Consider the following 27,240-nt stretch of genomic DNA (forward strand, 5'->3'; position numbering starts at 1 on the left):
CTTAGGACATGTCCCGGTGTGACTTGTTAACGGACGAAAGACTGCTTTCATTTATCAGACTTGATGAATCATAGGAGACAGTCTATCGACTAGGCAGTTGGCAATTAAGTAAGGCGCATCGCGTTTCGCAAGCTCGGAAACTGCTGCTTGGGAACCGTCGAAACTTTCCCTAATTTTGGCTGAACCTCTCAAAGAGTCGTTCAACGTTCGCGACGGCTTGATCTACAACAACCCAAGGTATCGCACGATGACGAGCACGTCAAGCGGTGGCGTGATTCCGGCATTAGTTTAACAAACTTCGCGATTCCGTGGAATTTTATTCGTTTCAAAAACTATCGTTCGAACGCCGCGCGAAGATCGAAACAAATGAAGATTGACGGGACCATGGGACATGTTCACTGTGTTATCGCGTTCCTCGGCTAAGTGCTCGGCGCGTTTACGATCGCGTTAAAAGCTGCTCAAATATCGGGCCGATCACGATGAACGAGGAGAAACTGGATCGAATAAGACACCTCAGCGAGGCGTTCAGCGTATTAGACATTATACAGTGTTCGTTGGCACAGCCGCGGAAGAGGATCCACGAGGAAGAGAAAGGGGTTGGTTTCCGGAAACCTTCTCGCCGCCGCTAAATCTCTGGCAAGTTCGCGCGGAATAGAAAGTAGAGGCTTTTAATGTTTCACAGCGCGCCCGTCCGTCCGAGTTCGTGAAGCAAATGCTAATGACCTCGGAGGAGAGGATAGAATTTATTCTGAAATCGAGGTACAAACCCGACCTGTCCCGCTACTCGAAAACCCACGACCCCAACTTCGACGTGACCCCCAGCATCGTCATTTTCCAACGTTTCAATTCCGGGGAGGTGCTCAACGCGACGATCACCGTTCGCAACGTGTCGCAGGTGATTATTAACCCCGTCGATCTTGTGTCCTTTCGCGATCATGTTGAAAAAACAGCGAGAATCACGGAAGCACAGGTATCGCGGTACCTGAAGACTTGCTGCGACCTGAATCCATTCTTCTCCGTCGAGAATCGAGGATCGTTCTCGACGATGATCGCGCCGGGTCTCTCGAACAGCTATACTTTGAAATTCATCCCCGAGAACAAGATTGATTACCAGTATCGATTGAGGTTCGCGACGAACGTCGGCGAAATCGTTGTGCCGATCATAGGCGAGTGGAAAATCTGTTTCTGCGTGGTTTCGAGTAGACTTAATAACGTTCTGTTTCAGCGATCGGACCCAGAGGAATCTTGGACTTTCCCGATCGAATCGAGCTGCCGACCACGGCGGTGAAGATCATGTCCTCGAAGACGATTTTTGTGCGCAACGTGGGACACGCGCCGACTGTTTTTACAATTTACAGCGACAGGTGGGCGAAAGTTGTTTCGTAACAATTGATCGAGTAATTAAAATAAGAGGCACCAGAGGACAACGAACCGATTAGTTGCATTACCGACTCGACATTAATTTTCAGAGCATGTTTCGGGATCGAGCCGTCGAAGGGCAGACTCGAGGAAGAGGAGACTTTGCAGTTCACCGTTCGCTTCTCGTCGAGGAAAGCCGGCGACTTCGAAGGGAGGCTGTGCCTGGAATACGAAACAGGTTTCTCCATAAACGACCGCGGTGATCAAAGACCTCTAATGTCTTTTACTTTTTACGTTCGTCAGGGGAGAGGCTCGACATAGACGTCTGTTGTTCCGCGGAAAATTTGCCGATTCGCGTCGACAGAAGCTGCGTCAGAATGGAGGAGACTTATTTGGGCTTGTCGCGGAGCAAGACACTGACGATCCACAACGGCAGCGATCACATCGTCAAGTTCAAGTGGATGTTGCTCAAGGATTTGGACGCCGACGAGCAACGGCGCGCGGAGTAAGAAAAACGAGAAACCTACGAGTTCGTATGAGAAATTGGAAAAATTTCCTCGCAGGTACAGAAAATTGTTTCATCTGGTGTACGAGTCGGAGCTCGTCCGATCCGCCGATCTGGTCCATTACAACGTCTGCCTGCCTGATATTCATCAGCTGGTGTATCAGCGGATCTACACCGACGAGATCGAGTCGCTGAAGAAGGAAACCTTCCCGTACAACAATATATCCTTCATGCTTTCGCCCGAGGTATGATTTGATCGTTTCGGAACACAAGTTCACCGGGGAAAACGTAAAACGGCGTTGTTCTTAGGAGGGCGAGATTTGGCCACAGTCGTCGACAGACATTACGGTGCTGTTCCGCGCCCTGGAAGTCGGCGAGATTAGTAATACCGCCTACTTGGAAGTGACTGGCCGTGAAACTAGAATTCCACTGAGGTTGCACATTTATTACACCCTACTAAAATTAGTGTTGAGAAACACGCGTTCTCTAACTGATGAAGCAGTCGGTACACTTAAAATGTTGTCGCGACAGTTTATGCGGAACCGGCAAAGGACCATACTTTCGCCTGAACGTGCTCACGATCGACATGTGCAACGTGTACTTGTGTTCGGTGCACAATTTCGAGGTAACGCAGAGCTAGTCACAACGATAACTGGAAACCGTAACACAGAATTTCTTTGTATGTAGGTGGTGGTGGCGAATAAGGGCCACATTCCCGGTACACTGATCTACAAGCCGAAGCCGAGCGATTTCGGCGGCATGATCGAGGTCACGCCAACCCTTCTCTGCTTGAAGCCGGACGAGCACAAATCTTTCAACCTAAGATTCACCTCGAACCGGAAGGGCGACTTCGTCGAAAGGTTGGACTTTATTGTTAAGGAGAGCCTCGAGGTGCACAGCCTGCATATCAAGTGAGTCGTTTCACCTGTGGTACACGTAAACAGATTGATCGAGCGCAGAGGACTCGCTGCATCTTGCATCTTGCAGGGGCTGCATCGTGTTCCCGGAGCTGCGCTTCGACAAAGAGACCCTCGAATTTGATGAGACGCCCCTGGGTACGTTCTGAAATATTAAGAAGAAATGTTAGGTGCAAACAAATTCGTCCTGCGCCATATTGGGATGAGTCCCATACCGGAGAAAAGACGATAGCTTCGATTATTGTCTCCATATTTTTATTTTACAATTTTACCCAGGAATCGGAGCAACCCGAACGGCTAGCTAAATAATAAATAATGCTCCTCCTTCTTTTCGGTACAGTTAGCTGAACGTTCTCGTGCCACGGGATCACTTGTTCATTTCCGCAGCCGGCAAATCTAGTTTTTCCACTCTACTTCATTGCTCGAACGGATGAGGTGGCGTTGCCAATACTCTAAACTAAAGCTCATGATAAACGACATCCTTGGTATTCCACCAAGCGCGCACGAACGTAGAGGCATGAATATTGGATTTCAGTATCGATTTTGATTATGCACGACTTTCTACTCTCGGGGTTGTACGAGAAACTTCGCACCACAGGCTACAATCTTGTGCAAAGGAGCCTCCATCACGATGTAGCATCATTAATCTACCGATTTATTTTTTTATATTACGTATCTTGACGGCATTAATGTTTGCACTTAATATTTGAAAATGTACGGATAGTATAGATCTATGATTGATGATGCGCGAATAGAACAGTCTGTTTCGTTGAATTGAAGGGTTCAGCAACAAACGGGACGTGTACCTGCACAATTTGTCGCTGGTCCCCGTCACGTTCAGCCTGAGAATGTTGAACGACGGACACCAGGCACCGTTGACTCACGAGGAGTTTGCCAAGGCCCAAACGAAGCCTAGTTTCCCGTCGAATCCTCGCGAGTTCTTCGTCACCCCGAAGGCAGGGGTGATCTCTGCGAACGGGTTCTGCAAACTGAAAGTAAGCCTTCATCCCGCCCGGCGATCAATCATCCGCGCGATCTCTGAAGCAGCTCTGTTGTCGATCATCGCACGATTCGCAGGTCATTTACACCGCCAACATCGTCGGAGAGGGTGAGACGAAGATGGAGGTCGACTTGTGGGACACGGACTCGGACGCTCTAGCGTTGACCATCAAATTCTGCGGCGTCGTGGCCTCCCTGTCGATCGTTCCGAGAGAGATCCTCAGTGATTTCTGCTTCCTGAATCATCCCTGCACCAAAACATTTGCCGTGGTGAACGCGTCTGACTACGACGGATTTTTCTACTTGCAGTCGCAACTGGTAATTGTTCTCTTTTGTAATATTTCACAAACAAGAAAATATTTGTACGATCATGGTTTCAACTTTTTGCGCAGGTTTCCGAGTCTCATCCAACGATCTATTCCGTATCGACGAACCAAGGTCTCGTCAAGGCCGGTCAGAGGAAAGCTATTAGCGTGACCATCATTGCGACAGTTCTGGGCGAGCAGACAGTGAGCATCCAGTAAGTAATTGACAAACTCGCTGGGAAAGGGCTACACTAATTTGTGTACAATTTCTTTGTCTTTAGTATGTTGACGCTGGGCGAAGAGTCCCCCAAAGTGGCTTGCAACATCAATTATATTGGACAAGGAGCCCTCGTTTCCACGGAACCGACTGTTTTGAACCTCGGCGAAATTTCTGTTCTTGAGGACACCCCAACGAACTTCTTGGTGATCAACAATTCGCCGATACCAGCGCAGTTTACGGTGTCCATGGTAAAATATTTTCCCATCACTCTGTTAAAGACCTGTAAGACCAGGTTGAAGACCTGCAATCGCAATTCCGCCGTAGGAGAAGCCGAATTTGCTCTGGAGCGTCGACCCAGATAGCGGTTACCTGGAGCCGAACAAATCGATGAAAATCGACGTGAAACTGCGTCTCCGCGACGTCGGAAAATTCTACGACAAGATCTTGCTGATTGTGGTAGGTGCTGCGGCAGCCTGCGTCGAGCTGAGAGCTTTCGGAGTCGGGTGCAGCGTCGTTTTTGAGCCGCACATCTTCCCTGTCTACGATCTAGGATTTCTCTTCAGGTACCAATTCGCTGATGGTACTTTTATTACGCCGCCGGTATTAAAAGTCAGCGTGTTTCCTACAGCCACCAAAAAGTCCATCAAACGATAACGTTAAAAAATTACGGGACAAACGCTTATCAGATTGTCTGGTCGAACACTCCGCATGTGCAGCTCAATCGAGGTCAATTGATGGGAATGCAAACGTGAGTAACGTACAAGTATTCCGCATTTTATCTGGGTTATGATTAGGCGGTCTGTACTATTCAATCGAACTGGAGGCATACAGTTTCTCGGAGAAAAAGTAACGACAAGAACCTCTAGTTAATGTAATTACGCTAGAAATTCTAAGAAGAGAGTTTAATCACGTCTTTACCGGGTTCAGCAGAGCTTTGTCCCAGTCTCTGCTACTGTCTGCAGATTCGCTCAAACATTCGAATTTCTGCTTAACACAGAGCCAAGTTTGAAATGAAGCCATTGGTACTCGAGATCGAGCCGGAAGAGGAGAAAGTCGTGGACTGCGAATTATTCTGGGAAAAGTAAGCGGAACTGAGGCTGTTAAAGACAATGGAACTTTTCGAAGATACTCCGTTTCGTTGATAGGAACGAATGCGTGACCGAGGACTGGTACGTTTTTGGTAAAACTCTGACTGCTCTGAGACGCGAGTTGATTGGTGTTTCCACGTTCAAAGCCACGCTTAACGAGCCCCAAATTTTCTTCAACAAAAAGGAGTTACGGTTTCGTGTCGACGTATGCCCCTATGATGACGTACGTCATCAAACAGGTTCGATGACCCCGCAAAAATATTATTTCACCGTAAACCAATCTCTTTCCTCATCTTATACTACATCTTTTAACGCCATCTTGGCAGTCTCTTGTATGCACGCTTTTTTAAGTGGTACATAACGAATCAAAAGAATTCATCGATCAACTTAAAATCGGCCATGATTCCGTAGAGGAATTGGTGGTGACCAATCGGTCGAAGCTGCACGTAAACGCGAGGATCTCGGTGAAAGCCCCGTTCCGCATATTAACCAACGAAGAGAAACAGTTGCAGCATATGAAAATCATTTTATACGACGGGCAGGCCACGACAATACGTCTGTTCTTCTCCGTGGACGGCGCCAACAACCTCTATTCGCGAAATTACGTCGGTGTGCTTCAATTTGAATACGATGAGCACCCCAGCAAGGTAAATTGAATTCCTTGATTCGATGGGGAAGTTGCAAAGACGCCATTCCACCGTGCACATCCCGCCTAATTGAACTATCGAAAGTTGTACCCTACGCGAAACTTTTCGTTCGCCTGTTTACCAGGTAATTTATTTGTCGCAAAAATTCACCAGGGCAGAACCAGGCAAAACGAATAAAGCTAATACAAAACGATTTAAATTTAAATTTCGCAACGAAAATTATTACTCGAGTAAAAGGAAAGCTAGAGCCACTGGCAAATGAGAATTTGGATTTGCAAGTTTTTGTCTTGTCGCTTTTCGAATTTAGAAATATTATTTTCAATCTGTTAAACATATTAAGAAAGAAAATAATTTTCTACTTTACTCCAGTCTCTTGCAATTCATATCGACAATTTTTATCACCACATAAAGATCCGCCATCGTGACATGAGCTGGCTTTCGATTTATATGAAATTCGTTCGACAGCAGGGGATGGCGACCGATAAAACGCAGACCATTCTGTATCATGTTAATTGCATTACGTTAATAATGTAACACACCAACACGCCGAATGCCGCGTGAAATGGCGACTACGCTATTAAATAATTAATAGCACATACAGTTTTTACGAGTTTAATAAAACGCGCGATTGGTTTCAACATCGCGGAAAGTAGAACCCTCGACGCTACAAGTGATCAATAATTGTTATTAATAACACTTATCTCAGCCACGAGCGAAGTAAATGATACTTGTGTAAGAAATTGCGGAAAGTGGCTTGCAATCGCGTTAACAGATATATTTCAATCTCCATTATTAGTCTGCGGATCTCGAAATATTTCCTGAATAATTTTAATAAATCGACAATAATGTAACAGCATTTTCAGGTTTAACTTCTGCCATTGATTTTTGCCCACGAGTGCGTAAAATCCGCAGTCGAATCGTGGCGAATCTGCAATAGCGTTTTCGCAAGGCACCGGGTTGAAAGGCCTCGTTTTAAATAGGCGAACGATTTATCCAGGACAAAATCGTGTGCAAGGGGTTCGTCAACTTGCCGAATCTGGTTTTGGAACCCGCCAATTTCACTGTTAATTGCGAGCTTGGCTCGAGTGCCGAGAAAATATTGACGCTGACCAATAATGGCCCCGTATCGGTCGTGTACAAATTCCTGTGGACAGAGGACTCGATCGAGATAGAACGCGGCACGCATAGCGATTGCGTAAGTCCGAAAATCGACCGCGACAGTAAGTTTCGCCGTCGGCGTGCCACCCGGACTCGTTCCGAACGCGTTCGTTCGATTCGCCCGTATCGATCCCGAACGGGAGAAGAATCGGGGTCAATGACCCCCGTCGCGACGATACCAATGTAACTCGCTTGTAATTCAAATAAATCTGCCCGTGTCCTGCAGCCGGAGTATCATCGTGTCCGGAACGTCTGCTAACTTGAAATGGCTTTCCGAGTGGCATTAAGGTGCAAGTCGCAGTGCATTTAACGTCACTCGCGTCAATATATGTCGCAAATACCTGGCTGATTAATGTCGCTCGAACCTCGGGTCAAAGAATAGTCTCTCCTAGACGGTATATGTCGCCGGCAAGACTCGAAGAGCTCCGAGCGATGTCGCAGCACATATTCGCGACACATGTGCATTCCGACTTGTACCTAGGTGATTCCTGCAGCAATTTCCACAGGCTGCAGTTTCCGCCTAGTGAGATTTGATTAATCTGTGCTCGCAGGATTGCTCGACGCACACGCCTGATGCAACAAAATTACCGGCTCCCGATGCTCCCGCGTCAGCTGCGACTGCTGGAGACACTTTCATGAACGACAGACAGGATGGGAGCGGAGATGGACCATCTCAATCGATACAGCCGCCCGTAAACTGTATCTTTTCCTTTCTGTTCTAGAACGGTTAATGAAAAGAATCGGCGGGCTCGCCCGATATGTCTAACGAAAAATTCCATTTCTATTTCAGCGCCAGTTTCCGAGGAGCACCCGCTGCAATTGAATTCGAGCAGTACGATCAGGGACATGGTCGAGAATATTTGCACGGTGTCCGAGGAAGAGTTGAGGAATTTTTTGCTACCCATCGTTGAGACGTATTTCACGGAGGACGCGGATCTCGCCGCTTTCGAAACTATGAGGAACGAACCTCCGAGGAGCCATTATATCAACGATGTTAGTAAATTTTCATCCGTAACGGCGCCGTTCAGAATGCATCTCCATATTTCCACTGGCCGGATAGCTCCAGTTTTTAATAATACGTTTATCACGGTCGAGAGACGCGGTGATAGAATCTAAATCAACGTAATGGATTTAACACTAGGTTTACGGGACCCGTCAAAATGACGCGTTCGAATATTTTTAATGTACGATTATTGAGATTGTGAAGATCCATCTACGTGGAATTACTCGACAAACCGATTTCCTTAGGTATATACTGTTTAAAAAATGGCTGAAAACTTGGATAGACCTCTTATTTTTATAAAGTAACGTGAAATACTCACTTTTAATGCTCCGCGAACCTAGTGTTAATAAATGGAACGGATTAATCGGCGATCATTATCATTTAATGGGATATAATTTGGCGGAAATGTAACAATACTATATTGTCCAGATACTGGAAATCATTCCGCGCGCCGGTATTGTACCGCCGTTCACGAAGCAACACGTTCACGTTGGGTTTCACGGATTCGAACAGCTCCGAATAAAAGCAACAGCCATTTGCGAAATATTACGCGGCCCCGCCGAAGTGCTGCAGCTGTGCGCGCAATCAGACGCGATTCGATTCACGGTTGACGCTGACACAATCGATTTCGGACAACAGGTAACGCAGCTCGCTTAAACGGCAAACCACTCGAGCATAAGTTTTTATCGAAGTTGTTCCACTCGTTCCAAGAGCGATCGCGCAAGCAATGAAACTCGATGGAATCACTGATTCCTTACGATTGCCTTAAGAGTTTCAAAAGTTACAATTAAAAGGTCCACAGAGACACCCGAGGGCGGCCGAAGTATCTTGTAAAGACTTACAGGGCCCGAAGGGTCAATAAAATATCCTAAGGGACTCTGCGGGAGAACGTTCTCTTCAAGACTCTCAAAACGATTACGTTCCGAGCAACGAAACAAAATGTGCAAACACGTGTGCAAAAGGGCGTAGATGAATCGCGTGTGTATGTTTCAGCTGCTTCTGGAGCAGAGTCACAGGAGTTTCACCCTGAAGAATACCAGCGAGGTGGCGTTCGGCTATAAAGTAACCGGGTTGGACAATGTCGTCGAGGAGACGGTCAATAGCTTCGATATAAGTCCACTAATGGTCGAGCCAAGCACGGGATTCGTGGACGCTCTGTCATCCGTGGAATTTGATGTGAAGCAGCGTTCGACAACTCTCGGCCCCATCGATCATCGGTTCCAGCTTGAGGCATGTCTCTCTCTCTTTCTCTCTCTCTCTCTCTCTGCCCCTATTCTCGAGTTGCTGGAAATTTCAAGATTGTTGTGATTCGAACTGGGCGATCCGCTTTATTTATTTTAGGTCGGCCATCTAATGCCCGTGACGATCACCGTGAACGCGTTCGGATCTTTTCCACAACTGTACCCGTGCATTCCCCGAGGAAATCTGCATCCGCAGCTCGCCATCGAATCGGAATACGCCGCGATAGGAACGCTGACCGACGAGTTTCTCGCGAACGTAGGTACTCTACGGTCACCCGCTCTGCCGTGTCACCGGTCTGACATTTTTTCGAAACTGCAGCAGCTGGTCACTGCGATGGACGGCATGTCGGAGTGCAAGCCCGCCGAGAAGAGAGCCGACTTGCCCGAAGACTTGGTCGCGCAATTGTCCCGTAAGAATCAGACGCAGAACCAGTGTCAACCAGAAGAGGGGAGGGAGCACGAATCGAGGGGAAAATAGTCGAATTCATTCGTGTGCTCCCTCCTCTCCCGAAAATATTTGGTTGCTCCGAAAGTCCTTTTCGTAGTAGGCGAGGGATGGAGCGTCGTTTCGTACGAGGACAAATTTCCCCGTGTCGTGGACGTGGAAATGGCGGTGGAGAGACATTTGGCGAGGAATCTCGTCGACGGGAATTCATACATCTTGATACAGCACGCCGCAGCTTGCAAAAGAGAGCCTATTCCTCATCTCCTCTCCTTCGAATACGTTATTGGTACGCTCCGGTTCGCCGGTCCTATAAATCAACCATCCTCGAGACTGTTTCTGCCGAGAGGACACGTATTCTTCGCAGATATGGGGTACGTGATCGCCGGTCAAGTTGCCGATTATACCACGAAGATTGTTAATTACGGGCCGTGGAGAGCTGGTTTGCGATTGAAGAAGTTGGAGAGCCCGAAGAAAATGGACATTGTCGTGCACTTCAAAAGACGAGCGAATTTAATGGTCGGCGATTCCGCGAATCTTCGAGTGGTTTGGCACCCGTCCAGGGAAAAGTATAGGGAGAGATGCACGCCAATTACGCATACAGTTTACATCGAAGTGAGTTCATCAACAGATGACGTTTAGTCGCTTATTACAAAATCAAAATTCTCAAAGATACCGTCGGTGCTACGTACCGTTTAACGTGATAATCGGTGGTAATAATAGGTAGGGAGAGGTTGCACCATTCCCATAATCGTAAGAGGAATGGTGACTTACCCTTACGTGACCGTCAGCACGAAGTTCCTAGACTTCCAGGACGTGGTCGTGGGCGAGTGTTTGCTGATGTACATCCAGATAAAGAACGAGTAATATCGAACACAGATACCGGATTCTCTTACCCAACTGTCTACCCTGTGACGAGTATTAAAATATTCCACAGGGGATTCGTCGATTGCGAGTGGAAAATCAAATTGACCAACATGCGGAAGAAACAACACGACCACTGTCCATTCCACGTGGAATACGACTCGAATTGTTGCGCGCCTGGTCAATCGGAGGTTGTTCGTATTTACTTCAGACCTCGGAAAGCGGTATTATAATTATTATCGCTAGTGATGAGATTATCAGAGCACCGGTACGAGATCCTATTGATTCCAGTGTTACGCGGAGATGAAGCTGAACGTCCTCGTGAAAATGAGCTCGGAAACGCCGACGGTGGTGTTAACGGGTCGCTGTATCGAGAAAACTCTGAGCATCGCCGAGCCAGTTATCCGATTTTTACCGGTGGTGCCGTACACGCACGTGCAGGACGCCGTTTTCGCGATCGAGAACGCTTCCGATTATCCGGTCGAGCTTTTCTGGCATCATATAGACCGGTAAGCGGATCGATAAACATTTAACAGGAACTTGTCCGACTACGGTGCCCCGACGAATATTTTCGAATGAAACGACGGTGTTCAAGCTCGTTCCAGATAGACGATCAAGTCATAAACACTTTATTGGATTATTATGGAGTCGAGGAAATACTCTTGCCCCCTAGAGAGCCCGGGGAACCGTTACCCGCGAATTTAATAAAGTTTTACAACGATCTCGGCGACGAAATGGCTCGGGTTCGATGGCTCCAGGAATTAGAACAGGAAGAATATCCGGGAAGCGAGAGCCGTCTGGAAAGAAGAAGTGAGTGTGCAGATTCTTTCGGTCTCCAGTGAAATATTGATTTTATTCTATACCTAACGGACTGTTGTGAGAATCAAAATTGCAGTCAACGAGAAACCGGAAAGTTGACTCGGCGAATCTTTCGTGACCGGCGAGAACGCGAAAGAAAGTAACGTAAAAGGGATTGAAACGAAACAACTGATATACTTCCTTGATTTAAGGTTACACAGAAAGTCTGCACGACGCTGCAGACTTCCGCGGCAGAATGGGAGACCCCGTGAAAGAACTTTTCGAGAGTATCGAGCAGAAATCCGGCCCGCTGAACGATCTTCCGGACCCTGCCAGGCCGGAGAAGAAAGTCTGCATTATTTTCCACGGAGCTCCTTTCACTGGTACTATCTCACGATATCGCATGTACACATCGCCGCCATTCACCAGTTAAGAATAACCCTCGATAACAGTCCCGAAGAAATAACGATACGGGAAATAACTTCGGGCTCTTCGGGTCCAGACTTTCATTAACTTGTTCGAGCGAGGCGTATCATTTCCGCGCGATTTCGAAATTGTTGATACCGTTCCGCGCGTTAACAAAGACTGTAATCTGGTGTTCAGAGTACCAGGAAGCGGCCTGCAGAAGCGCGAGAGTGCTAGCAGCTCCGGTACTCTCGATCGACAAGGCGATCACAGAAGCCATAGCTCTCGGCGAAAGCGAATATTCGATTACGCTGCGACAGATCATCGACGACGCTTATCAGAATTACACGGAGCGGCACAAGTACGGCCAGCAATTTCATTCCTGAATGTAGTTCGTCGATCCCAATACCGATTCAAATAGATATTTAGATATTCAGCCAGACCGTGCGACGTGTTTCAGGAAGCTCGCAGCTGCGCGAACGATTGGAAAAACCGACGGACCCGACGGCGAGATGAGAATCGAGGAAAAACCGAAAGGAACCGACCGGTCCAAGAGGAAATCCCCTCGCAGCGAAAAATCGGCCGGCAAGGACACCTCGCCGGAAGGGAAGAAACAGAAAAGGAAAAAATCCCCTGAAACTGAAGCGCCGCACGCGAAGCAAGAAGTAATCCTTCTTCCACTTCCGGAGGAATCGGATCCCTCGACGGAATTGAATAAAATCCCGGAAGCCGACAGGCTGGAAACGATGGATCCTTTGAGTCGGTACGAGTACATGATTCAGGCTATTCTCCAGTTCGAGAAGATACTGGGGAAAGATTACTCGGCCGTGAGTAGCACGCCGAGGGATAAACTTTCTCCGGGAACGACTGCCAGAAGCGCCAAGAAAAATGTCAAGTCTACTTTCCTGGGAATCGATCCTAAACTACTCACCGAAGCGCTCGCAGAACGGTACGCCATTCGATAACAAATTTGCAAGATTTCCTTCGTCTAAAAATTTGTACATCTCCTTAACGATGGAGATATCGGTTGTCAACCGGTGTCGGGTTCGGCAGGCGACGAAAGCGGCGCTCGTGCCGGCCGGCTACACGTTAATTGCTAAACTTACCTCCTCGGTGAGTCGATTCTCGTTAAACTGTTCGTTGCAACAGGCTCTCCGCGGAAGACTTTAAACGCGGCTTCGTCCTGCAGTCGTTGGAGAGCAAGTTCCTGAACGACGTACCGGTCGAAACTCTGCTGGCTTTGCTGAGGATCGTCGGCCACGCGGCGTACTTTCTGTTCGTCACGTTCCTGAACTCGATGGCCAATTACAATCGGAAAACGGACGAGCTGCGTCGCGAGCTAGGTGAGACACGTAAGCGTGGAACGTGTAAGAAAATACAGGGAAACCGTGTCCACGCTATTTCTGTTGATCGCGCCCCTCGAGCGTTCGGGATTTTCCCTTGAAGGGAGAGATCCGCGTTATCGGGACGCGTACGGCCCGCTCTGGACGTTCCTCGAATTTCCCAGCGAACGTTCGATAAGATAAAAGCGTTCGAATTTGCGCGAGGCCCCGATTTGCGAGGTCGATATCGCCGCGGACCGCGCAGATCGCATTACGGTGATACGCTCCGGGGAAACGGGGCATTGTCGATGATAGACTGGACGAGAAACGAAACGAGAACGAGATTTGATCTTTTCGCGACAGAGAAAACGACCGATCCGGAGAAGAGGATCCGGGACATCGACGAGATGTCCTTGTCCGAATACGAGCCGCTCGCCGACGAGGACAAGAAGATGTATCTGGAAGCCATTCTGCCGGCGAAAAGGGAGAGGGCATCGCTTAGACGAGCTCGATTTGCCGAACGGATGATGGAGCGTCGAAAGAAAAAGGTCTGACCCCTGATGGAACCCTGCTGGTGACACCAATTTTAAATTTATTAGGTTGTCGCATACGAATTGTATGTTCTTCAACGTCGAACAAACGAGGTTGCAACTAGACGTTGCCAGATTGAGGGATTCAATCCCCTCGATCCAGTGACGCCGGTTGCAACGAGCGAGGTTTCACTGTACGCTTGAACAGCGGCGGTGAATTGTCTCGAGATGATCGTCGCGAGTTTCATTATTCAGAACAAATAGAAGGGACTCGGATAAAGAGTTCAGACAACCGTGAAACGGTTCGACATTAATTCTTTAGTGGAGCGTGTCACTGTTTCGCAGGGAGCCCCGGCCGGCGGCACTGTTCCGAGATCAAAGACGCCCATGGGAAAAGGAAAGGAAAAGTCGGCGAAGCTCAAGCAGACGGACAATAAAAAGTCCGCGAGCTCGAAGCAGAGCTCCGGCAAACGGGAGACCCCGAAGAGCGGAGGGACGAAGAGCCGGGACAGCTCGAAACGCGGTAAGATCCGCTCGCGGAACGGAACGAATGGAATTGAAGAAACGAGACCGGGAAAATGTCGCGAGCCAATTTGAACCGGGCCAGAGTAATTCGCGGCCCGTGATATTTGCAGATTCGATTAAATTACGGCGAGTTAGACGGCGGCTGGCTGCTGGATTACGGGGGCAAAATATTCGAAATAATTTCAAGCCGCGATCCGCGCCGTCGCGTAATTTACCAGGAAATTGAGGACCGATGATTAACGTTGCAGGACGCGAAACAGTTCCGAAGGAAGTCGCAGAGATCGCCGCCGCCATGAACCAATACCAGTCGGACCTCTCGGCGATGCTGGATCTAATTCGCAGTTGGGATCCCCTGAGAAAGACTCCGGTCAGTCATCTTTTTAACTTTTCAATCGTTCAATTGTTGTTATCGAAATTGCAAAGCTTTAAGAAACCACAATATCCGTATGCTGGCTTAGCGAATCCCCAGAGGATTCCCATCAGTTGGTTCGCTCATTCCGTTGTTCTGTCGTCAGGAATCGCTGGTCACAACGAAAACCAAGGCGTCGAAGAGCGAGAAGGCCAAAGATGGAGCAGGAGATGAAGACCGTGCGAGAACAGTGGCTGAGCTTCAGACGTTTATAGTTCCCGACACGATATGGATGGTATTTGCGAAATCGACTTTGATCGCCAGACAATTCAATCTGAAATACTGAACGGCTATTTCTAGGACGATGTGAACAAGTTTCATGTGTGGTACGCGAACGCCAGCGATCCTTGGCAAGGGTCAATGTACGACGCAGTGGTCGCAGGAATGGCCAACAATGATTCGGCGAAATCCGCACTGGGTAACCTACCAACTGCAACCTGGTTCTTAATCTTTACAACAACCTAATAGTAACAATGTATGATAGAAATATTATTGATTTTTCTGTAGAACCTGAGCCAACGCCTCAACCGGATCTCTCCCCGAAAATGTACTCGGTTTTAACAGCCAGAAATATTCAGGAACGAAGCAGACGAGTCCTTGGAGGTACGTTGATTAGTTTCTCTTACGATGAAGTCACTAAATCACCAGATCCACCAACTTCTCGGTCATCTTCGGTACCTCGTTCGTCGGCACTGAAACTTTGAACGCGTGCCTAAATAAATCGGTCGATCCCCAGACGTCTACGAGTTAGTCTCGCTGTCGCCGGCGCCGGAAGTTGTTCCGCTCGACGAATCGGTGTACACCGCCGAGACGAGCGTGCCAGAAAAACGTACTGGCACTCGAAGATCTTCGAGAAGAAGCCGACATGCGGAGGAGCAGCGATCGGCTGGCAAACTGGAGGATCGGTCGCTGATCACATCAACGATCGAGAGCAGGCCCCGAAACGTCTCCGTCGCGGAGAGTGTCGTGGAGGAGCCTCTGAAGCCTCGATGGATCCTCCAGCCGAACGAAACGCAGAGGTTCAAGGTCCGCTTTCAACCGACGGAAACCGGCGACTACGACGAACTGTACGCGATCACTATACCGGACGGACGCGGCGTCACCTACGAAGTGAAGGTCCACGGTGTCGCAGATATACCGACGCTCGACATGGATCTGGAAGCGATTTTTGGCAAAGTAAGTAACAATGATTGGGGTCAAGTGAATTCGAAATAAACGAATGTTCCAATGAACGTAGGTAGAAGAGACCGGCGCCGTTACAGACAGACCCGCATACTTCGTGGACCGCGGTGTTTACGATTTCGGATCGATACTGGTCCTGCCGAAAGACAAAAGGTTCGCCTGCGCCGATTACAAATCGGAAACGCCTCGATACGGAAGTTCGCGAAATCCGTAGCGAGAAGTTAGCCTGAGTGCTTCTCGTAGAGTTAACTTCTGGAACTCCGCGAGCTACATTTGCTTCTTATCTGCGAACAGGCCGTACCGTCGCGATGCCGAACTCAAGTTCCGCAACATTTCGAAAGTGGAGGCGGAGCTGAGCTTCTCCCTCGCGAAAAACAGCGACGACTGTTACACGATCCAGCCCGAGAATCTGCTTATCGATGTACGTTCACGGTTACGACGCCCTTCCTTAATTACTACTTAATCCTGGCAGACCGTGAAGCTGAGGAATTTTTATCTCGAAAACTATCTGTCGGGTTGAAGTGAATTTCGAAACTGCTTTCGTAATCATCGTATTCCTCGTAGCCAGGAGATCAGGGGATCCTGACATTGTCCGCCATTGCCACGAGACTCGGCACCAATTCCGCGAGCCTTTACCTCTGCATAAAGAATAACCCGAAAGCGGAAGTGTTCCGAGTAACTACGAGTCTAACGAATGAACTGCTTCGAGGCGAAAATGCGCTCTCGTTTAACTCGATTTTCCGTGACCTAGTTGCAAAGCGAAGGCACCAAGTTGAACATCGAACTGGATCGGAAACAGATTTCTTTCGGCACCACGCTCCTCTATCGGCGAGAATTCCAAGTGCTAACAATTCGGAACAATAACGGGACCGAGCTCCTCTGGTGTCTAGAGCCCGAGGAACCCCTCGATCCTCAGATCACGTTCTCGCCTGATCGGGGCGCTATAAAACCCTGGAACGAACAGAGAATCGAGTTCTGCTACCACGGAACCGCAGTAAAGTTTCTTCTTCATCAAACTCGTTCAAGATGAAATTAGCAACTTTTATAGCATGTTTTGTAGATAGGTGTGATCAAGACACAGACGATGACATTCAAAGCGTCCGTGTACGAGGATCAGGATCCAATTTTCACGGACACAATTCGTTTGTCGGGCGAGACCTACGACGTCGCCGTTGATATCGATCATGCGAACCCGATCGATCTGAAGAGGATAAAGGTTAACGTGCCTGCGAGTGGCCTGATCACTATGAAGAACCGCGGAGACTATGAAGTGCAGTTCGTGTAAGAAGCGTTTCGTTTAACCCTTATAAACATAGCAGACAAATAGCAAGATTATTGTTGTTATTGAAAAAAAACCGAGAAACGCAAAATCTTCTTGAGATTATAATAGGAAAGATTTTGGAATGTATTCACAGTATCATGCTCGAGGAAAGCGAGAAACTGTCGAGACTGAATTTGCCTGTGAACTTGAAGAAGAGTCTCGAAGTTCGACCCACGTCCGGTATCATTCCGCCGAACGTCGAAAGAGTAGTAGAAGTTCGTATTTAGAGTAATTAAATATCCTCTCTTTGGGAAGTGAGTATTAATTGGAACGTGCAATTAATAAGGTAGTGATTGTGACAACTACAGAACTGAGCATCAAGGAGGCTCCGATATTAAAATGCCATTTAGTTGACACTAATAAGGACCCTGTCATAGTTGCTGAAATCCCTCTGACTGTCTCCCTTGAAGCCTACTATACTAGGTACATTGTTCAACCCCTGGAAATATATATAATTTCTATTTCTGAGGATTTTGGTATAAAGATCCGCAGTCTAATGGACACCTTTACGCACAGATGACAATGCTTAGATCAATTTGCCTGCACTCGGACTAATACGAAGTTTCTTTGCAGATTTCGAGTCGATCCATACCCGTTGATGAATTTCGGGACGATGGCGATATGCACCGAGAAAACCATGTACCTTAGCATAGAAAACACGGGAAAGTTCCCGTTACATTACACCGTGCAACTGACACAGAGACATCCATCCATGTTGTACCAGAGTCGAGCAGTGAAAGATGTTCCGCGTAAAAAGAAAACTCTGACGGCGAGAACGGCCGCGTCGAAGAAGAGCAAGAAATCCGTGAAAATCAAGGCATCCGACGTCGAGTAACACTGTCCAACGAATCCTCCGATTATCGGAGCGTAAAATGTGTATTTCATTTGTTGGAAAGGGAGCAACCGGAGCCAACAAAGTTGGTGGTGGGACCGATGACGGTGTACAAAACGGAAGGCGACGTCGACGTGGGCCAGACAGAGACGATCGGGGTCACCTGTCGCCCTGAATTTGTGGGTACCCAGGACGAGCAGATTCTGATCCAGGTGAACGACAGCGTACCCGAAGACAGCGACGGTAAAATCGTTTCGTTGTCTGTGCGCTCGTCGGTGCCGTGCGTCGATTTCGAAGACGTCGACTCGATGTTCCAAGAGAATCACGTGGTAGATCGGATTCAAGATTTCGATTGTCCTAGAGAGGTATTCCCCCCTAAGATGATAGATTAACTCTTTCTCACCTGGAAAACACAAAGAAAATGTCATTCTTCGGAACGTTTACGTAGATCGGAGCGCACACGGTGTTCACGCGGCAAGAGAAGTGCCTCTACTTCCGGTACGTCTGCGTGTCGACCACCCACGCGACCTGTTTCAAACTGTACAATCGAAACGTGGTTCCAGCAGACGTGCAGGTGTCTTTCACTCAGAATTCCTTGACGCCGAAGACAGCGAAACCCGACACGTTCTCCGTGGAGCCGGCGGTCGAACGAATTCCACCGTCGAGTTACAAAACGTTCACCGTGTATTTCACGCCAGCCACGATAGAGGTTCGGAGAAATTGTTAATCGAAAAATGCCGCACCTGGTATCAGTGCTTTTTCGTTGAACCTTTGCTACACATTCGCAGACGTTCCAAGGATCGTTGGAAGTATCGGTGTTTCTGCCTTTGCACCTGGCGGAGGAGAAGATGTTCGTCAAGCTGACGGGGGAGTCCTGCGTACCGGAAGTGGAGGTCATAGAGCCGCCTCACGGGAAACGCGAGAACGCAACGTTGAACTTTGGTCGTACGTTGGTCAACGAAACCAGCTGCAGGCAGTTCGCGCTGGAAAACGTCGGATTCGTGAAAGCCAAAGTGATCATAGAGGTTGACGAGGACCAGAAGCTCTTCACCTTCGAAGCGCAGCCCGATACGCAGCATTTCCTGCAGATCTGGGACAGCAGCTGTGACGGTAAACTTGCGAAAACTCTGCGACCGCTGCTCTCCGAGTTGAACGTTTTAATTCGCGCATTAGAACCGAGCGACAGGTGCACGGTGGTCCTTCTGATGCCCGGGAATGTCGCCCGCTTCAAAGTCAGATTCTCGCCAATCGACGTTGAGAAGCACGACGGAAAAATTCGCGTGTTCATCGTCGACAATCCTTACGAGAATTTGGTCATCGATCTGAAGGCGGAGGCGTACAGGGAATCGATCATTCTGGAGGGACTGGAATTCGAAGGTAGCAAGCCCGAGGTCGAAAGGGACGCCGAGGAGATGCTTGTTAAGGGACGGAAGCTCTCGTGGAAACGAAGCTCTGTTATGTCCGGTAGAGCATAATGTTAATTAAGCAGCAGCTCGTAAGCTTCACCCAATTTAATATATAAACTGTTTTGTAAGTTGATGAGCCCGCTCATTTCAGACCGCTTGAGCGCAACATTTGCAGTACCACTTTCCTACATTCTCGATTATGGACTCTGTTTCGTCGGGAAAATGTACCGAAAGACGTTCAAGATCAGCAACAAATCCGTGGATAAGTGGTTCCGGTTCCAATGGAACGCGCACCCCAATCTGGTGTTCGTGCCCACTGCCGGCCACGTAAAACATCAGACGTACAAAGAAATCGTAGCTACGTTTCTGGGACCGGAACCTGTTAGTCACACAAATGTGGGTATCGATATCTGATTACTTCAGTTTGATTTTTCCATTTGATCTATTCTGAAAATGTCTAAATTATAAAGTAAGATGATTGTTACGTCAGACTCGCATGGAGTGCATCGTCAACGAGATCGACGGTACACAACTGATGAACGGGGCAGCCTGGGACGACCGGCAGACAGAAGTGCGCTGGGAGAAAATGTACACCGATATCGAGCAGCCGAAGAATGTCGAAGTTCTAGCAAAGAAGACTGTGCAACCGGCTCCGGAACCTGCAGCGGACACCATACCTGGCACGAACAAGTCCATCCAAGTGGTGCTTACTGCGATAGTCGCGTTCTCGGAATACTCTTGTCCGGTTCAGAATATTTACTTCAAAGACACGCTGATGTTCCAGGTTCCTTCGTCGCTTCGTAAACCGTCGGAAGATTCGAAAAAAGAGAAAAAGAAAAACATTCGATTCTGTTACAGACCAGAGTGTACACGTTCGTTTTATCGAATCCGGGGTCAGTGAACACGACGTACATTTGGAAGATAAGCATGGACGAGCAATATCCGAGGAAGTATATGGAGGATAGCCCGAACGTGACTGTCAGGCCGAAGACCGCGGAGAATTCCCGTTCACGGCCGAATTCGAGGTCGTTTCGGGGCGTTTTCTCCGCAACAAGTGAACGATCCAACTACAGAGACCTCGTCAGCCGCGGGAAGAGCAGCGGTGACGCCGGGAATGCATTTTCACGACGATGCACCGTCTCTCCGATCGGTAACGTTTTCTCAAAGCTAGCAAAAAGGGTTCGTGACTCCTCGAAGAGCCACCGATCATCGATTCCCCGTTGCAGACACCTTCGAGTTAAAAGCACCTAGCGCCAGGCCGTCGGACCTTTTCAGCAGCTCCGCCTGTTTGTCGGAACGAACCACCGACAGCTGGTTAGAGGGCGACGATCTACCCTTCACCATACATCCCGAAGAAGGATCCATCCCGCCCAGAGAATCCATCGAGTGCACGCTCAAGTTCTCCCCCATGGACGTGTTTTATTACAAAGTTTACCTGACGTGCAAGTACGCGATCATAGCTGCCAAAAGATTCAATAATCAATTACAATTCAATAACCATTCTTACACTTTGATATCTCTGCCGACGATGAATCTCTTGTTCGATTATATTCTGTGCGCCCCAATTACTTCTCAGTCTGTTCGACGTTAATACGCGTTGGAGCAGACGATGGCTCAGTGTCCGGTGTTTGCTGTTTTCGACAGAATGGAGAATCTCGATCCGGGGCTGCCGATGTTGACGATTCCAGTGGTGGCGCGAAGTTTAGTGCCGTATTGTCATTTCGACGTGGAGGAAAGCGACTACGTAACCAGCGGCAGGCGGGATCCGAAGCGGCCCGGCCCGCTCGAGTGCTGGCCGGACGATTCCACTTTGTGGCAGAATATCAGAGTAATCGAATTCAAAGTGGTCGGTGTCGGCGAGACTCATGTCAAGTAAGTGCGGCACGCGGAACTCCAACGCCCGTCGGTTTTAACGAAGTTCGCAACAAATTACCACGGTCTCATTTGCATTCGGCGCGGAAACGCCGGGAAATTCATTAGAACCGGAGCTCGGAGCTCGTGGAATTTTTCGACACCGATTCCCCTGGTCTCCCGGCGTTTCCTGTCCGCGAAAAAAAAATATATTGTCCGTTGCTTCTCCTTGTTTTCCTCGGGTCGCTGTGTCGAGCGAATCTTTGCTACCGTTTCGACGATTTCAGGAATTTTCACCTGGTCAATCCGACGACGGAGGACTATCGTTTCACCTGGACGGATCGAACCCATCTCCTGATCAACGATGTGCCGGATTTCCATTGCACCGTACCCGAGGGCATCGCAGAACGCGGAAAACAAACCAACCTAGCTTTCACGTTCTTGGCAAAAGACGTCGGCGTATTCGAATCGTTCTGGCTCTTCTCCATCGAGAGATACAATCTGGAGTGTCTTTTCCTGGTCGTCGGTACCGTCACCGAACCCTCGGTGCATTGCCTCACGGTCCACGTGAAACTGAAGCCAACAATTTTGGGCGAGTCTCGAGCATTCTTCTGCCGACGACCTTCGTTCATCACATTCCCCTTGATCCTTCAGAAACTCCGGAATTTTCAGCTGTTCAATTTTGCTCTTGCATAAATTGTTACTCTAGCGCGTGTTTCTCTTGCCGATTTTCAGAGCACAACGTGCAAGAGTCCATTCGTCTCCTGAACGACGAGACGTTCGACATTCCGTTCCGAATACTGGACAAGTCCCTGTACTCCGAAGGAAAATTTCAGAAGTTGACGGTGACTCCGATGGCCGGCGTCCTGGCATCGAAGACCGAGCAGTTACTACGGTGATAGATGCGCTTCCGAGTAGTTGCGCCATTGGCGTTCGCCGAGCCATTAATAAATCCGAGTCTCGCGACTTTACACGCGAGATCCCGAGCAAAATGACACGGGTGAAATCTTGTAATTCGTCCACAGGGTCGAGTACCATCCGACCCGGGTCGGTGAATTCCACTTTTCCGTTCAGTGCGCCGTGAGGCTGATGAAAAGTCCTCTCACAGTTTTCGTCACCGCCTCCGTTCACGAGATCGTCTCCTCGGTTACCTATTCCGTCGCGGCCGGCGAAATAGTGCGAGCCTGCGAGGACACGGAAAATGTCATCGACCTCGGCAAGGTTCGCAAAACTAGAAGACTAGAATTCAGATAACATCGTAATCAAATAATTTGTTGGCTACGCCCGCAGTTGGTCGTGAACGTGCCAATCACCGTCAAGTTCGACATCAGTAATTCCAGCGAAATGACGTTTCATTACGTCTGGGATCTCGGCATGACACCGGTGATCTGCAGCAGGAACGCCTACAGCCTCGAAACGCCTCAAAGGCAGGGACATGTGACCAGAGAATCTCGGTTGGCTTGTGATCTAATACTAACGTCCTTTCAGAAAACAGTGATCAAAGATCACCGCGTCGCCCTGAAGGTATTGAAAACCCCTCCTGTATGTAGTCCGAATTACTTTCTCTAACTATACACGTAACTCCCGCGAATGATAGATCAGCAACGGACCAACCTATCGATTCCTACTGAAAGCCACTTCGAAGAAGATCGCCGTCCAATTCAGCTTCAATCGTTACGATTTTGGACCGTGCTACGTTCAAACCACAAACGGATCATCTCATCGCGCCGAACTTCGCGTGACAAACTCCGAGAGTTCGGCTGTCATGTGAGATATTCTGTTTCGATTCATAATTGAAATGCGAGTCGAGTTTGAACGCTGTTAATCGAAAAGAATCCCAACGCAGACTCGAGTGCAATTTCGAGGATCAGCCGCATCTGTCGGTCGACTTGAATCCGATCTCCGAAGCGGTTGCTGTACGGTCAACGATCGCTATACCGGTCACTTTTCGTCCCCTGAAGGAGACCAAGTACCGCGAGTGCTTAATCTTCAAAATCAACTCGGTGAACGAGAAGAGAATAGTTATTACTGGCGAAGGAATACCTTACAGGGCAAGTATTCATCGCGGGGCTGAACGATCGAGTTGTTAAAACTTCGGTGGGAACGGTAGGCGAAACTTGAAACGGCTACTTAGCCTCCTCCTCCTCCTCCTCCTCCTCCGAGGAGGAAGAAGAGGAACTTCGCCGAAGAAAACTTAAACAATTCAGCTTCTGAAAAATGCTAAGCGCGAATCGAAGTGAAAGCCGCCGAGGAAGCTCGCGCGAACAGAGGAAAAAAGAAGAGAGCATACGATAATAAAAGGCTAACTCGTTCCCCCAGTGGGACTTGCAGGGGAACGCGTGCGAGCGATAGTTGCCTTTGGTAGAGAAAAGTTCTCGCACAAGTGACCGAACACTTAGCTTAGTTTCAAGACGTTGGAGCAAATATGTTTCTCAGCCCCAACTTCCAAAAATATCTTGATTCCCTCCAGCGAAAGAAAGAAGGAATCGTAGAAGATATCGGTGTCATTGCGAAACGTGCTTTTCAGATTCGACTGGTGAATCCGCGAGACAAGTCGATCGATCTGGGCAGTATCCCCGTGGGTAAAACGGCAGTGAGGAGGATCGGGGTGTTGAACGAGGGTTTGGCAGCGGTGGACGCGAGGTTCGATCTAACGAAACATCTGTCCGCTTACGAGCAGTATCGGGACCGGGAGAAAGCTTGCACGACGAATGAGCAGGACGGGTACAAAACGGAAATGGAGAAAGCTTCCATCGTGGAGACAAAACGTTCCTGGACGGACGACACGGAGCTCCAGACCAAGGATGGTAGGATCATGGAGTTTCTGCAGATCCAACCGTCCTCGATCACTCTGCACCCGAACAAGAAAGTCGACGTGACAGTGAGATACAAGCCTGCGTACAGAGTGGAGAGGTTCACGAGGAAAGTGGGCATTCAGATGTCTTCGACCATATTTCCGCTGTTCATGGTCCATGCGAGCTGCGTCGGAATGGAATTTCGACTGAACGGCACTCTGTTTTCGTTCGGCACGATCGTCGAGGGCTGCGCCAGGCAGTCCAAGGTGGTCCTGATGAACACCGGGGACATCGGCGCAAGGTGTGTTGCCGGAAGTTGATGCCGCGCGACAGAAAGATAGACACGGTTCGTACAACCGGGACACAGTTAACGCACACGATAATTCATTTAGATTCAAATGGAACACGTCGAAATTGCCGGCAGATTTTACGATCACCCCCCTGTCTGGCTATTGCTCCCCCGGAATGGATGTCAACTTCGTTATCAAGTTCCAACCCTCTCGGCAGAGCAGTTTAATTGAGGGTGTGGTGAGTGGACGACCCCGTTTCCCCTTCCGGCGGACAAATATTTCGAGCAATCTTTTAATTACACTGTCCGCGTCTCTTGCGAATCCAGTTTCCAATTAATTAACCCGTTAACCTGGCGGGGGGGCCTCGCCTCTGTTTACGTTGGCTTATTTGTTTCTTCAATCCATATCTATCCAGAGTGTGACAAATACACGCAGCCTTGTAATTTTCAAAATTTACGAAATATTATACAAGATTCGTGCTTCGAAACTTCCAGGCGACAGTGGAAATCGAGAAGTACGACTCCTTTAAGATAAAGGTCACCGGAGGCTGCTGTAAACTGCCCGAACCGATCGAGACTATCGTTTTCGCGTCAGTGGTTCGTCAGCGACAAATGCGGGCCGTGAATGTCGCTAACAACACCAACTTACCTTGGAAATTGTTACCCGAAGTGACCGGCGACTATTTCTCCGTTGAAGAATCGTTTCACGTTCCAGCGAGGGAATTGGGTTATTGCATGGTCACTTATACGCCTGCAGTGATGAACACCGAGGATACTCAGCATACGGTAATTTATTCTAATTTATCCTGTGCTTACCGATACTTGGCGCAATGTTCAATATTACTGTTAATTTCTGATCCTTTGCAGGGCACACTCTTGATTAAATTGCCGGACGAGGGAACACCGTTGATATATGCTCTTCGTGGCAGCAGCTTGCCGCCGGAAGCCCTGACCAGAATTCACCGACAATTCCCTGCTAAAACAAAATACACCGAACTGTTGCCTGTCCATAATTGGCTCGACAAACAGCAACGGTTTCACTGTAAAATTGAGCCAGTGCTTACCGCCCCGATACAAGCAAACGTGAGACTTCGAAATAGCATCCTCTGCTGCTAACTTTTCATTTTATTTTCTATTGTCGGGTGAGTTTTACCGTTTTGTCGCAGCGGATCCCGGTCTTCAATTTTTCCGGCAACGAGAGAATCGATGTTCCGGCCAACAAACATCGCGACTATCGCGCAGTATTCTACTCTTTCGAGGAATACAACTTTCACTTCAAGGTATCCCTTTCGATTGTCGAACGCTCCACTTGGACAAAGCGCGTCCTCGGAGGGTTGAAATGTTTTGTTTCGCTCGATGGACACAGGTAACATTCATCAACGAGGACAACGAGTATCAGTTTTACGAAATCGAGTACAACGTGACGGAACCGGACGTGCTGGAATCTATCAAATTGTCGACCTCCGCACGGTCCCTAGTGTGTCACAATTTGACGCTGGAAAATCCCCTGGATCAAAACTCGATCACTTACACCGCAGAGTGTCTCGATCCTTTCGTCACGATTCTAGGTGCGCCGAAAGTCGTGTCACCATTGTCGAGTGTAAGTTGTTCCATAGAAATTTAGACAATTTTCTAGAACCATTAAATTTGGCATACTATTAGATAACTGAAAAATATATGCTACGGTAGTTGATGCGTTACGAAACATTGCGGATTTAAGAGACCAGGTATGAAATTACAGGAACACGTAACCGTGCAATATCATCCGATGTTGCAAACCGAAGAGACGGTCGTTAAGCTCGACATTTACTGTCAAGAGCTCGGCCATTTTCCGTACGAATTAAGATTGAAAGCCGCGGCTGCGCTTCCGGAAAAAGTGACCCGCGTAAATGCTATACTTGGGACCACCTGCACGTTTCCGCTTCCGGTGACGAATGGCACCACCCACAAAGCCGTATTTACGATTCAAGTACGCCGTGCACGAAATTATACTTATCCCACCGTAACGGAAGAGATTCCTTTTATCTTTCGCAATTAAATGCCGGGCCACGGTGCTTTATAGGTGGACAACGGTTGTTTTGCGAGCCGAAAACAGATCGAGGTAGCAGAATCAAGTAATGGGACGATAGAAGTCACCTACGAGCCGTACTGTACCGAAAATGTGGCCGCCACGTTAACCGCCTCGTCTCAAGTCGCAGGAATATTTGTGTATGGAAATCATTTTCTGTTTTGACCTTTAAAATTGAAAAAATATTTGATAATCTCTCGCTCCTTTGGCTAGGTTCCCTTTGATAGGCGCTTCCTCGTTACCAAAACCCTCCGGACCTTACATAGTCACCCAAAAGTCGCCGGTTTCGATTCGCTTCAAGAATGTTTTTAAAGAAACGAAAACCTTCGAGTTCTTTGTCGACGCTCCCGCAGTTTTTGCGTTAGACAAGCAATCCGCTACACTGGATTTCAAGAAAGTATGTTTTTTTTAGTAATGTTAACCTTGCTCTAGACATTTTGTTGATCGTGCAAACGTTCTTTTTAAGTATACCGATGTCAATGTGAGGCTCCTCGGTGAAGACCAGAAAAGTACGGAAGAACAATATCCGGTTACAGGAAAGCTTGTAATATATTGCACCGAGCATGGTCTCTCTGACATTAATTGGGTGTATTATCTCAGAGGGATTTTCGAGTGAAAACAAGATCAAATACTCTAATATTGGTATTGTATATTTACAGTCTATTTGCAACAATATAAAAATTGCATCGTCATATATAGAATTATTTTAATGAAACTACAAAGTTTCACATCTAATATACTGTTTATTTCGTGTGAATA

The 27,240-nt window shown here is 48.3% G+C and overlaps 1 protein-coding gene across 1 annotated transcript; it reads left to right on the forward strand.

Moving 5' to 3' along the window:
• The first annotated feature begins 479 nt into the window (after positions 1-479).
• LOC143363013 (hydrocephalus-inducing protein homolog) lies at positions 480-27,145 on the forward strand. The gene is made up of 74 exons (XM_076803589.1): positions 480-596; positions 683-1,166; positions 1,226-1,364; positions 1,470-1,618; positions 1,663-1,864; positions 1,923-2,109; positions 2,174-2,266; positions 2,367-2,489; positions 2,552-2,775; positions 2,852-2,919; positions 3,562-3,776; positions 3,859-4,098; positions 4,173-4,300; positions 4,367-4,553; positions 4,630-4,868; positions 4,934-5,053; positions 5,303-5,386; positions 5,451-5,632; positions 5,805-6,040; positions 7,038-7,235; positions 7,750-7,897; positions 7,989-8,191; positions 8,631-8,840; positions 9,195-9,431; positions 9,543-9,852; positions 9,988-10,499; positions 10,608-10,747; positions 10,822-10,972; positions 11,040-11,257; positions 11,344-11,558; positions 11,759-11,929; positions 12,150-12,312; positions 12,412-12,900; positions 13,101-13,356; positions 13,459-13,821; positions 14,149-14,326; positions 14,577-14,695; positions 14,844-14,972; positions 15,038-15,155; positions 15,245-15,340; positions 15,474-15,913; positions 15,975-16,129; positions 16,214-16,340; positions 16,484-16,594; positions 16,671-16,913; positions 16,980-17,200; positions 17,335-17,455; positions 17,527-17,663; positions 17,814-18,071; positions 18,107-18,437; positions 18,521-18,781; positions 18,861-19,182; positions 19,246-19,536; positions 19,630-19,874; positions 19,969-20,262; positions 20,337-20,628; positions 20,705-20,924; positions 21,123-21,350; positions 21,617-21,955; positions 22,039-22,224; positions 22,355-22,550; positions 22,620-22,853; positions 22,927-23,083; positions 23,163-23,380; positions 23,857-24,425; positions 24,517-24,652; positions 24,909-25,199; positions 25,281-25,496; positions 25,580-25,693; positions 25,780-26,013; positions 26,155-26,382; positions 26,476-26,621; positions 26,695-26,878; positions 26,948-27,145. The coding sequence occupies exons 1-74, from the start codon at positions 480-482 to the stop codon at positions 27,095-27,097; spliced, it is 15,936 nt and encodes a 5,311-aa protein (XP_076659704.1). The 3' UTR covers positions 27,098-27,145.
• The last annotated feature ends 95 nt before the right edge of the window (positions 27,146-27,240 follow it).

The sequence above is a fragment of the Halictus rubicundus genome, chromosome 18 (assembly GCF_050948215.1).
Source record: "Halictus rubicundus isolate RS-2024b chromosome 18, iyHalRubi1_principal, whole genome shotgun sequence".
NCBI lineage: Eukaryota > Metazoa > Arthropoda > Insecta > Hymenoptera > Halictidae > Halictus > Halictus rubicundus.